The sequence below is a fragment of the Leptodactylus fuscus genome, chromosome 2 (assembly GCF_031893055.1).
Source record: "Leptodactylus fuscus isolate aLepFus1 chromosome 2, aLepFus1.hap2, whole genome shotgun sequence".
NCBI classification, from domain to species: Eukaryota; Metazoa; Chordata; class Amphibia; order Anura; family Leptodactylidae; genus Leptodactylus; species Leptodactylus fuscus.
Window position 1 is genome coordinate 266823285 of NC_134266.1, and position 13002 is coordinate 266836286.

At 46.0% G+C, this 13002-nt stretch overlaps 2 protein-coding genes across 2 annotated transcripts in view; one reads left to right on the forward strand and one right to left on the reverse strand.

The window, feature by feature from the left end:
- Window positions 1–13002, forward strand: part of SYTL2 (synaptotagmin like 2) — a 328908-nt gene that overhangs the window by 8981 nt on the left and 306925 nt on the right. The gene's annotated exons all lie outside the window — the stretch shown is intronic.
- HIKESHI (heat shock protein nuclear import factor hikeshi) lies at window positions 2544–9883 on the reverse strand. Its single transcript, XM_075266172.1, has 5 exons — window positions 9753–9883; window positions 7996–8233; window positions 6671–6822; window positions 4542–4660; window positions 2544–3602 (listed from the first exon to the last, which is right to left on the reverse strand). Exons 1-5 carry the CDS (start codon window positions 9780–9782, stop codon window positions 3548–3550), a joined length of 594 nt encoding a protein of 197 aa, XP_075122273.1. The 5' UTR covers window positions 9783–9883; the 3' UTR covers window positions 2544–3547.

Consider the following 13002-nt stretch of genomic DNA (forward strand, 5'->3'; position numbering starts at 1 on the left):
AGTATGGACCTGTACATTTCAATGGACCCAGACACAAACGTTCTTTTAGTGGAAATTTTTTGCCAAACTGAAGAGCTGCAAATTATGGAGCAGATCCTATATCTATCCTATACGTGCCCTATACGTGCCCTATATCTATCCTATATGTGCCCTATATGTGTCCTATACGTGCCCTATATGTGTCCTATATCTATCCTATATGTGCCCTATATGTGTCCTATACGTGCCCTATATCTATCCTATATGTGCCCTATATGTGTCCTATATCTATCCTATATGTGTCCTATATCTATCCTATGGCTGTCTGCAGTTCTGACTCTGTCAATTCATTTATAATGTACAAGTCAGTGATAACCACTGTGCCATTTGTGTGCAGGAGACCTCTTAAGCCTGGTTCACATCTGCGTTCGGTATTCTGTTCGGGGAGTCCACATGGGGACCCCCTGAAAACAATACCGAACACATTGACAAGCAGTAAGCAATGAAAGCACACGTCCCCCTAAACTATAATGGGGTCTGTGTTTTCCACGCACTGTCCACGCAGAACAGAAAGTACTTCATGATCTACTTTCCTCTCCGCTTGACTCATGTGGACAATGCGTGGAAAGCACATGGACCCCATTATAGTCTATGGGCTCCGTGTGCTTTCATAAGCTCACCGCTTGTCAATGCATTCGGTATTCCATTTGGGGGGTCCCCACATGGCATAGACACTGGGGTTTTTTTGTAATGCCCATCCATGTGAATCCAACCATTAGGATGCAGAACTTAAAGTTCTATTAAATAATGTTTGCTTTGTATTAGAACAAATTTCTTTATTATAATTAAAATATAGTTTAAAGTGATATGTGTATTCAGTTACCGAATTGTGACGTTGGTACAGTATCTTAGAATTTAGGGTCCCACTCCAAAACTCGCCCAGGGCCCCAGATTTTGCCTAAAACCGGCCCTGCTAGTATGTAGGGCAGTCACTATACTGACTGAGCCACAAGCTCTAGTAGCTTCAATGGGAGGTATTGGAATATTCCTATATAATGTACAGTATGTATAGAGAGGGATATAGGTATATATATATATATATATATATATATATATATTGTATAAAGACGACCTTTCATGTCCTTTGGCACTTAGCGGTATTACATACCACTAGAAACTTGGCAGGGCGCTGAATTCAGCGTACCGTCGGTATGCAGCACTGCTTTTTTTTTTTCCAAGAAAACCCCTTTAGGCCAAGGCCCCATCTGGAGAAATTTGCAATTTCTGTGTAACCATTTCAGCACTTCAGACCCCAGGGTATAATAAAGAGGCCCAGGGTAGGGGATAAAACAGTACTACTCACCTCGCCTGGGCTCCTGCACTGGTCTTCAAGCCTCAGAGATGTCATGAATGACATCAGAGACCGCTAAAGCCTGTGATTGGGCCTCAGCGATCAATTGGGTCATGTCAGCGTCACCGTAACCCATGTGAGCCCAATCACACAGGCGATCCAATCTTATTTGACATCTCTGACACCGGAAGAAGCCTGAAGGCTAACACCAGAGCCCAGGGGAGGTGAGTAACACTGCTTGTAATTGGCAAAAACCCACTATGGAACACTATACAGTGTAGACGATAGGACATTATTCTTAAAGAGGTTTTTCAGGAATTTGAGTAGGTGTGTTGCAGTTAAAGGGAGGGGGCTCAGTCAAACTTGTTGCATGGGTCCACTTGCTGTCAGTACCCGATCCTGGATAGGTCTTCCATTACTGGTACTGCTTATGAATTGCAGCACTGTACAGTAGGTGTAATGGTTGTGCATGTAGCTCAACTCATTCCCTTGAATGGGACTGAGCTACAATCAGGCCATGTGACTGATGAACGTAACTTCAATAAGCCTGTGAAGCTAAGTGAATGGCAGGTGAGGATGCGGATACGTATCTGCTTTTTTAAATTTTTTTAGCCCTCCCCTACTGCCTGGGATTTGATCGTATGATCCCAGACATTCCCTTTAAGACCAGGGTAACTGTACATACGTCCATGCACATGGCCGATCGGTCTGTTCTAAACTTATTTTGTAGCCACTTTTGGATCTTACGACAACAACCACATCACTTCATGGCACAAAAAGTTTATTTAACGCATAAAATTATAGTAAAGCTCAAACTGTAATTTCACCAAATTTTGTGTATTCTCGTTATGGAGAGCGCGTTTATACTGTAAAAGTCATATAATAAAGCTGCGGGTGTGCTGGGGCGGAGTAGTACGAGTCTCCACCATGGCGCAGTAGATTTGGCCTCTTCTGCGGAGTATAATATACTACTATATACAGCTGCCATGTTGTGGGCAAAACGAAGCTTCTTACAGATACCGGTAGCATAAATTACACGTAGCACAAAGGGGGAGGAGTCATCGAACACCGTTGTGTTACGATAAACCCCAGCAAAAATTCTTCTTAAATATCGATCCTAATTTCGACGTCACAACAAGCAGCAATTGCAAATTCACAAAAAAATTTGGAAAAAAAAAAAAAAAAAAATTAAAAAAAATCGGAGCGCGGGGGGGGGGGGGGGGGGGGGGAAAGCACCTTTAATAAATTTCATCGAGTACCTTATCTAATCTGTCACAAAAAAAAAGGGGAGTTATCAGTATCGTAAAAGGCGCGGTAAAAAAAAAAAAAAAAAAAAAAAAAGGAGTAAAAAAAAAAGAAAAAAATGTGTGAAAATTTTTTCAAAATGGCAGAGGTGGGATTATACATTTTTCACAAGCCATTAGACACCCCAGAAATGTTACACAATTTACATCTAATCTGGGGCTCTAAATGAGGCGACTCATATTGCCGCATTTTTTAGGCAACGCCCTTTTTCTACACCGTTTTGGGTAGCCAAAAAAGTATGTATAATGTATAATAAATTTGGTGTACACCATACCGTACCACCGGTGTATTTTGTTCCGGAAATCTCACCTATTAGGCCTCATTTACCAGAGCAGGCCTCGTTGCCATGAGTAACCAATCAGAGCTCAGCTTTCATTTCAAAAGCTGCTCTGGAAAGACGAAAGCTGCACTGTGATTGGTTGTTACGGGAAACATGGCCAATTTTCATCTAAGCCAGTTTTGGCCTTGTAAGACGATTATAACAACGTTGTATAATTGACCAAAACAACTTTAAATTTACTTATAAATGTAATTTGGGTTTTTTTGGCAAAAAATATTGTTTTAAAGAAAAAAAAAAAATTAAGAATATGTTGAATTACAGCACGATTGTGTCGCCGAGAACCTTAAAACAGGTTTCGTAAGATACTTATTGAGTAAGATGTGTGTACAAAGACAGGGCCGGGCCGCCGAGGTATTAACACTTTCATTGCCTCAGCCACAGCTCAAACCAGCGATAGATATATCCCCGTCATCAAAATCCAAGATCTGCGGTAAGCGCAGATACCCCCGCTGTGCCCCCAAAGGTATCAAAACACTCCGCTGGAGGGAATGAAGGAGGCTTCGTCCAGCAAATAAGGTGTTAAGAGGAGGCACGCAATGTCGCCCAGAATGCCAGTCGCGGAGGTCGCTGGTTTACGTCTTCCAGAAGAAGGGGTTCTGTGCTAGACGCCGCTGAAAGTTCTCGTACCTGAAAGAGGAAAAATAAGGAGGGAGAATAAATCCTCAGATGAATGTCGTGTGTGTACAAGGGCATAAGGGTTCCTTATAAAGGCTAAATAACACCACTGATGACCAGAAGGGGGCGTCCCAGTCCTATTTTCCCCGCACTTTATAGACATTTACAGTCACTGTCCCATATAGGGCTCACAATCTACATTCCCCATCATTAAAACACAATTTTTTCTGCCTACCACATCGGAATAGCCTTAAAGGCTATTCTTGTCCTATCTTTCGTTGTCTTCTTCGCGCCGCCATTCCGTAAGAATCCTGTTTTTTTGTCGTATGTAAAAGAGTTCTCTCACAGCACTGGCGACGGGCCCCAACGCCGCCTCCATCTTCTTCAGGAACGTCCTCTTCCTGTGTCTTCATCCGGCGCAGGCTTTGAAACTTGTAGGCCTTGGGCAGAGCCTACTGCGCATGCCCACAGGCCACAAGAAAATGGCTGTTTACTTACTGTGTAAGCGGCCATTTTTCTTGCAGCCACGGTCATGCGTAGTTGGCTCTGTCCAAGGCCTATAAGTTTCAAAGCCTGCGCCGGATGAAGACACAGGAAGAGGACGTTCCTGAAGAAGATGGAGGCGGCGCTGGAGAGTTCTCTGGCAGCATTGGGGACGCCCCCAGTGCTGCGAGAGAACTCATTTGCATACCGGCAAAAACCGGGATTTCTACAGAACAACTCTCACTATGGAGGACCAGATATATTCACATATAAAGGACAGTAACAAATGCCAGCTTTGTCATTTATAGCACTGTGGTGTTCCTATGTGACAGAGGAGAGCCTTGGGACCCTATGAGCTCAAGGGCCCACAATTGACCACTACGTCTGAACCCCGTGTAGGTACACCTCAGAGGAGGAGAGGTCGCTGCCAAATACCTATAGCCTACATTTCCGGGCCCCTCTCCTCACCATTTGAGAACAACATTGGATGGTATGAAGACTTCTGTTGGGTTCGGGGTCATCTGAGCCTGGGTCACAGCAAACGACGAAGCAAAGTTAAAGAAGTTGTCCAGCATTTTCTGGGTGAACTGTACAAAAAAGAAAAAAAACAAACGATTGATTAGAAAGGAGAAAGATGGTCGTACTAAAAGTGGTCAGGGATCATAGCATAGCTGGTTACGTCCACATAAAGCCTTCGGTACGGCCTGACTCTGGGTTCACACTAGCGCCCGGAGTCCATTCTGAGCTTCTGCATGCAGAAGACGGAAAGATGTCAGACCGGGTCCGGCCGTGTGCGCCGAGGAGCGTTTTATGCTCTCCGCTGCAAAACCTTTTTTTTTTTTTAAACCAGACACAGAGTACTGCATGTCCGACTCTGTGTCCGATTTAAAAATGAATGGGTTTGAAAGAGTCCTGCAGCTTTCCGTCTCCTGCTCAGTTCTGTGCAGGAAACGGAAACCTGCAGAACGGAGACCGGGCGCAGATGTGAACGAACCCTTAGTTGTCCATTATGCACATATACAGTTTTGTAAGTTTTGCAAAATAATATTTTTAGTCTTTAGAGGGCGCTCTAGGTAAAGGTTGAAGTCACCACGTCCTTGCGAGTCATTAAAGATGTTACAACATGAAGAATAGCCTGTCCACATGGCCAAATAGGACACATGAATGACACTGAGGGGGAGGGGAGGAGAGTTATATTTTGGCAGACTTGATCTGTTTTAGGACGGGTTCACACCTGCGTCTGGTCTCCGCTTTCGGGTTTCCGTCTTCTGCTGAGAGAAAGCCGGACAGGAGACGGAAACAGGCAGTCAGTTTTCAAACCCATTTACTTGAATGGGTTTGCAAAGTGTGCGCCCATGAGCGTGTTCTGCTTCTCCGCGGCGAGACCGTTTTTTTTTTTTGTTTTGTTTTTTTTTTTTTTTTACCGGAGACAAAGTCAGACATGCAGGACTTTGTGTCCGGTTAAAAAAAAAAAACGGTCTCGCCGCGGAGAAGCAGAACACGCTCATGGGCGCACACTTTGCAAACCCATTCAAGTAAATGGGTTTGAAAACTGACTGCCTGTTTCCGTCTCCTGTCCGGTTTCTCTCGGCAGAAGACGGAAACCTAAAAGCGTAGACCGGGCGCAGGTGTGAACCCACCCTTAGAAATGTAAGGTTATGTTCGGTGATTAAAGTCCTGCATGGAGTACTTTTTCCTCCACCGTTTTTTTTTTTTTTTTTTTTTATAATGAAGGATAGTGGATGGCCCCCATTACAGTCATTGGGTCTGGCGGGCTCCATGTGTAACCGTTGCTTTAGCAGTCCACCACCTCTCTGTTTCCATTGGGGGACTCAACAACTGAGAGGCGATGCGAGTTTAGACCGAGGGAATCCATTGGCTATAATCAAAGTCACATCATTGGATATTTTTTGTTCGATTTTAGAAACCAGTATAGATGTGAATCTGACACAACATTTGCAGCAATGTAAATATCACGCTTGCTCTGGGGTGGCCATGGTAACACTCTCAAACTAACCTGAAGAAACTCAGACAAGCTTTAGGTGACTGTGTTCTTGGTAGTGGAGGAACACAAAGTAGTATATGAAAAAAGTTAATTAGCTGATGCTACCATGGTAACTCCAGAGCAAGCACAATATAGGTTGCCCTTGAATAGAATATTAATTACCTATCCTAAGAATAAGTCACCAATATTAACCCACTAGACATCCAACAACCATAACTCTCAATAGTTCATTGTTTACATGGCCCGTTTACAGCACAGCACCATGCAAGTGACTAGGCTGAGCTGCAATACCAAGCACAACCACTAGACAATGTGTGGCTCTGTGCTTTGTATTCAGTGAAGCCGCCGCTGCACCTATCTGAACGCTGATGTCTTTTTAAAGAGCTGATCATTAGGGGTCCTTGATGCGAGACCCCCCACCAATCTGATTGGTGATGCCCAATCATTAGGTAGGACATCAGGGCAAAACTGATATACGGTCCTAGCCAATTACACAAAGGACAACGGCGGCGTCTATGTGGTAGCCCTTTATCGTGTATTACAAGACAACACTTCCCATTCACACTAGTGCTCACAAATGTCCTCTACTGACCTGGGTGTACGAGTCCACCGTTGACACGGCCGCGTTGGCCACTGGAGTCTGCTGCGCCAACTGCTCCAACAGCTCGACCGAGATACCAATCTGCGCTACCGAAGGCGTCTGCGGTAAACTCATTGCTCCAAATGGGTGCTGCGTCCCTTCTCCTGCAAGAACCAAAAATTACAGTTTAATTTTAGCAGGATTATACCGTACAATGGTTCCATCTCTTATACTGTGGAGCATATAGTACTGTGTGGGGGCCACTATGAATCATATAATACTGTGTGGGGGCCACTGCTCTAAGGGGTCTTGAATCCCAGAGAGCTTAATCACTAATACAATACACTGCAATGCTAATGAATTGAAGTATAGTGTAAAATCCATTGAGTTCTTTTTAAAAAGCCTGAAATAGAATTATACTGATGACAAGTCTGGGAGCCTTCAATAGGCTACCGTCTGTCATAGTAATGGATCAGCACCCTTAGATCTCGTTCTGGGGGTGGGGGGTTGCAATCATAGTGGCACCAGCAAGTAGATACCTAAGTGGCAGTAGGGTTAATGTCTGTGATCAGTGCAGAATCGTGGGAATTTTTGCTGGGTCTCTACTATATTATCCAGCGGAGACCCGACGGCTATGGTGGCTGCCATGTTTAAAGATCCAACATCTGCCTTAATAGTATGGTCGGTGTTGAGAAAGGGTTAAACAGGGGCTCTTATTTTATTTAGGAGACTTTCTTCATATAATCATCCCTTTACCAATCTGAGACTGTTACTCTTTACAGCCATAGTGATCCACAGGAAAGATACAAGAACCGACCCCCCCCCCCCCTCACTTACAGATCACTTACCTTGACCCCTTTACACCTCACAGTGCCCATTTTGGAGGGGAGGAGGAGAAGCCGGAAACCTTTCCTCATGTTATAACCCTTTTGTGTCCATCCTGTCCAGGACATTTCTTTGTGGTTGGAGATGGTTTGGTCTCCTCAGTTGTGATACGTGCGTGCAGACATCAGAGACACGTATGATCTCTGCGCATGCACGTCTTCAAATTTTATTTTTAGGATCTGTTGGGTATCTCCGGTTCGGTTTGGGTTAAACGTCACCATAAACATGCGCCATTTACGAAACATTATAGTTTGATGCAAAATTCCACAAAGGTGCCTTAGATGATAAAGCGCCCGGTGGCGTCTTCACAATTTTTTTATCTTAGAATTCAGGTTTCAATGAAATTTGTCAAAATTCTAAAAACTGACCCAGCAGCAAAAGGGTTACAGAGGACATATTTTTTTGTGCGTGCACAGGACCAACTATGATCGATGAGACCTGTGGATACTTACCAGATTTCAAGCCGGAGATCTTAAATATGGCACTGGGTTTCTCATTGGTGATGAATCCGAGGAGCTGCCAGACGGGCACACCGCTGTGATCAGGGTACGAGATATACACCGAGCCCCCCATCCTCTCGGGGAAGGGGATTGTCCCCAGCATGAACACCACCACATGGTTGATGCTGTCGTAGTCAGGTAGGTTAAAGACAAACTTATCCTCTGCTATCTGCTGGGCATCTGTCTGCACCTATGGAGACAAGAAGAAACACTTAAAGGAGAACTCCCCGGACTGGTCAGTAGATGGCGCTAAGTCAGAAATTTGGCCCAAAAAATAAAAGTGATCAGAAATCCTGATTATTGGTGGGGAGGGGGCGGAGTCATGAGAGGGAGTTAGTCGGGATATCCCCGATCATAATTTGCAATGAAGGCAGCAAGGGAAGGGTTAAAATAAATCGGCATTTTACTTACCTGCAGCTCCCCTCAGTTCCTGCCGCCAACTTACCTTGCCCTGATGCTTCATGGTCTGTCACTGGTGTCCATTCAAGTTCATGCCAGGACCTCGTTGCACCCCACTTGACCAATTTAGTAGCATCACTCACCGATTCCTCATCAGCGACCACTGGGGCACCGGCCTGGCACGAGCCTGAACGGACACCGACAGTGAACAAGGACAGACATGATTTATTTAGGGTCACACGAGTTGTTCCAATTCCTGGACGAGCCCTTTAACGTGCACGGTATTGTCCTAACCCACCCTCAACAGCCAGGAGAAAAGGGATTGAGCATGTTTAAATTCGGCATGCCCAATACCCATACCCCCAATACTGATACTCTGTCCATCAGGGATATATATGCAAGGCCAGATAACCAGGCAAGCATGCATGTTAATGAGGACAATGAGGGGAGTAGCCGTCCTAAAGCCTAAGGCATCTCATGTGTACATTACATTATTCTCCAGGGAAGGCTTATTAGAATATACTTACTTTCCCCAGGACAAGCCACAGGTTTGCAAACTAGTTCCAACCCTGGATCGCGTGATCTGCACAACCACCTGCCGCCCCCTGGGTTAACAAGTAGAGATGGCCCCCATAGTACAGGTGACAGGAGGCAGAGTGACCAGTGCCAGGGGCTTATTCCAATCACGTCACGCAAAAACCAGTGGTTCGCTGCAAAAGAACCCAGGGGACAAGCATGGAAATCCTCTCTGGAGAACCCCTTGGAAAAAGGGGGCATTGCCCATCAGGTTACATAGGAGGGGTTACCCATTCTCTTAAAGGAGTCGCCGCTGTACCATGTGACGACATCATCAGGTCACTTCAAGGAGCTGATCCGATGGGCCCAAGTAAAGATGGGCAAACGTCACAAGATTCATTGCAGGCTGAACTTCTATGGCACGACCCAGAAGTCTTGGAATTTATGCAGCGGAGAGACCCCCGTCACCCACTAGGACTACCTTTGCACCCCCATATGCACCATTATTTTGACTGACAGCCCCCTCCCAGCTAAATAAATGCCCCCACTCTCCTATGTTATTTTGAAAAGCCCCCTCCCCAGCCATGGCTATCACTTCCATTACACAGCGTATTACCATGACCTATAGGTCACCAGTATTATTGCAGTAGAGGAGACATAACTATGCGCCCCCCTGCCTCTGGTAGCTGTGGCGCCTTGCATTTAGCCGGGTGCACTACTACTCTCAGCAGCTCCTGCCACTGTCAGGTTACATTGTCCCAGCACACAGCCGCCATGCGGGTCACGTGACTCACCAGCCTCCCCGCCACCAGGCAACCGAACATGTCTGCAGGCCGGCGCTTGTCCGCAGCCTCCCGGGGCTCTGTGTGTCCCAGCTCCGCACCTCCGGCCCCGCTCCCGTTCAGAAACTTCCAGAAAGCCTGTGATTAGGCGGCGTGAGAGCTCCCAAAAACAATACGTGCCCTGCGCCCCGCCCCTCCGACTCTCCTGACGCCATTTTGGAGACTGGCACACGGCTAGAGAAGCGCCTGTCTCCGCTTAGGGTATCAGCAGTGGACGCTGGGCGGTCACGTGACCCTGATTGAGTCCGCCATCTTAGAGAAGGGCAACATTAGCTGTCAAGTGACAAAACAAAAGAGAGTCCCAAGGTTTCTGCTTCTGGAGTGGCCAGAAAGTGATTGTAAGCTCTTTAGGATAGCAATAGGTCAAGTTTTTTTTATTTTACTATTTTCAGGCAAAATCCCGTATTCTTTCTAGAATTCTACACTTCTTCAAAAAACACCTTTGGAACGACAACAATTGGGATAATAGAGGTCCTAAGACCCCCAGAGAAGAAATGACAACTGTAAATGTGGACGGTTTTCTCCATTCAAGTCTATGGCGGTTACGGAAACAGGCCATGCACAGCTAGACGCAGTGACCTTGGCTCTGACCGGATTTTGACACGGAATCCACATTGAGTTGAATGGGAGCCGCTCGCTTCTTTTTTCCACTAGCTAGTAGCGTAAAAAAGAAGCGACTAGCCCTATTTTGCTGCAGATTCCGCGCCTGACTCAGTTATGGCTACTGCGGCGCGAGATTCCCTCTGGATTAGGCCCATTCTTCGGGCCTAATCCGGAGCAGAATGGCGATGCACTGCAGCCTCGCGGAAGTGTTCACGCGCAGAATGCAAATTCCGCTGGTTAGTGGAGACTTAGGCTATGGCTATATGGCGACTTTGGCTGCAACTTATGTTGTGTGATACGCATACCTCCCAACCATCCCGATTTCCACGGGACATTCACAATTTCGGTGACGTGTCCCGCGGTCCCAGTTGGAGGGAGGTATGTCCCGATTTACACTCAGATCTGCGTCTAGAGGACGCAGATCTGAGTTGAATACATACGTGACTAAAGCAAGGAGCTGTCACAGCTCAGCTCCTTGCTTTGCCGCTGCACTCCGGCTAGTGGCTGTGTAGGCTCGATTTGATGACGTTACATCGCACCTACAACTGTGTTAGCGAGACTGCGGAGAGAGAGGCGGGGAGCGAGGAAAAGGTGAGTTTAAGTGTTTTTGTGTGTAGACATTGAGGTGGAACATGAAACTGGGGGCAGATGAAGGAGGGGACGGCATGACACTGGGGACAGAGATGTGGGGACATGAATCTGGGGGCAGAGATGGGGGGACATGAATCTGGGGGCAGAGATGGGGGACATGAATCTGGGGGCAGAGATGGGGGGCATGAATCTGGGGGCAGATGAAGGAGAGGACGGCATGACACTGGGGCAGAGATGGGGGGGACATGATTCTGGGGGCAGAGATGGGGGACATGAAACTGGGGGCAGATGAAGGAGAGGACATGAATCTGGGGGCAGAGATGGGGGGACATGACACTGGGGGCAGAGATGGGGGGACATGAATCTGGGGGAGAGATAGAGGGGGACATATAATTTCCGGGTGACTGTAGGAGGATTATACTGTGTGCGGGCACATGGAAAATGAATGAGAATGGGTGGAGTCAACATAAAAGTGGGTGGAGCTAAATATCCCTCTTTCAGTTCTTCAAAAGTTGGGAGGTATGCATACACCGCCCTGTAACCCCTTCATAAATGTAAGCGAATGTGCATATTGTGACCCTGAGGACGCTTTGGCGGTGACTTCGTCACAAAAAAAAAAAATCCTCCACAGCTCAATCATTTTCTGACTAGACGTCGCAGTTGCTGCGCTCTATTCATTTACATTAGTGACGGAGTCACAGGATGAGATCTGATCTTTCGTCGTGTAGCAGCTAGTAACTCTATATATCGCAGAGCTCAGCTTCTCTCCCTTATCCTATAACCCTATATATCACACAGCTCAGCTTCTCTCCTCTATCCTATACCCCTATATATCACACAGCTCAGCTTCTCTCCATCCTATAACCCTATATATCACAGAGCTCAGCTTCTCTCCTATATCATATAACCCTATATATCACAGCTCAGCTTCTCTCCCCTATCCTATAACCCTATATATCACAGAGCTCAGCTTCTCTCCTCTATCCTATAACCCTATATATCGCAGAGCTCAGCTTCTCTCCCTTATCCTATAACCCTATATATCACACAGCTCAGCTTCTCTCCTCTATCCTATACCCCTATATATCACACAGCTCAGCTTCTCTCCATCCTATAACCCTATATATCACAGAGCTCAGCTTCTCTCCTATATCATATAACCCTATATATCACAGCTCAGCTTCTCTCCCCTATCCTATAACCCTATATATCACAGAGCTCAGCTTCTCTCCCCTATCTTATAACCCTATATATCACAGAGCTCAGCTTCTCTTCTCTATAATATAACCCTATATATCACAGAGCTCAGCTTCTCTCCTCTATCATATAACCCTATATATCAGAGCTCAGCTTCTCTCCCCTATCCTATACCCCTATATATCACAGCTCAGCTTCTCTCCCCTATCTTATAACCCTATATATCACAGAGCTCAGCTTCTCTCTTCTCTATAATATAACCCTATATATCACAGAGCTCAGCTTCTCTCCTCTATCATATAATCCTATATATCACAGAGCTCAGCTTCTCTCCTCTATCCTATAACCCTATATATCACAGAGCTCAGCTTCTCTCCTCTATCCTATAACCCTATATATCACAGAGCTCAGCTTCTCTCCTCTATCCTATAACCCTATATATCACAGAGCTCAGCTTCTCTCCTCTATCCTATAACCCTATATATCACAGAGCTCAGCTTCTCTCCTCTATCCTATAACCCTATATATCACAGAGCTCAGCTTCTCTCCTCTATCCTATAACCCTATATATCACAGAGCTCAGCTTCTCTCCTCTATCCTATAACCCTATATATCACAGAGCTCAGCTTCTCTCCTCTATCCTATAACCCTATATATCACAGAGCTCAGCTTCTCTCCTCTATCCTATAACCCTATATATCACAGAGCTCAGCTTCTCTCCTCTATCCTATAACCCTATACATCACACAGCTCCGCTTCTCTCCTCTATCATCAGAGTCACAAAACAGAAGAATCCGGTTTTCATTGTTAA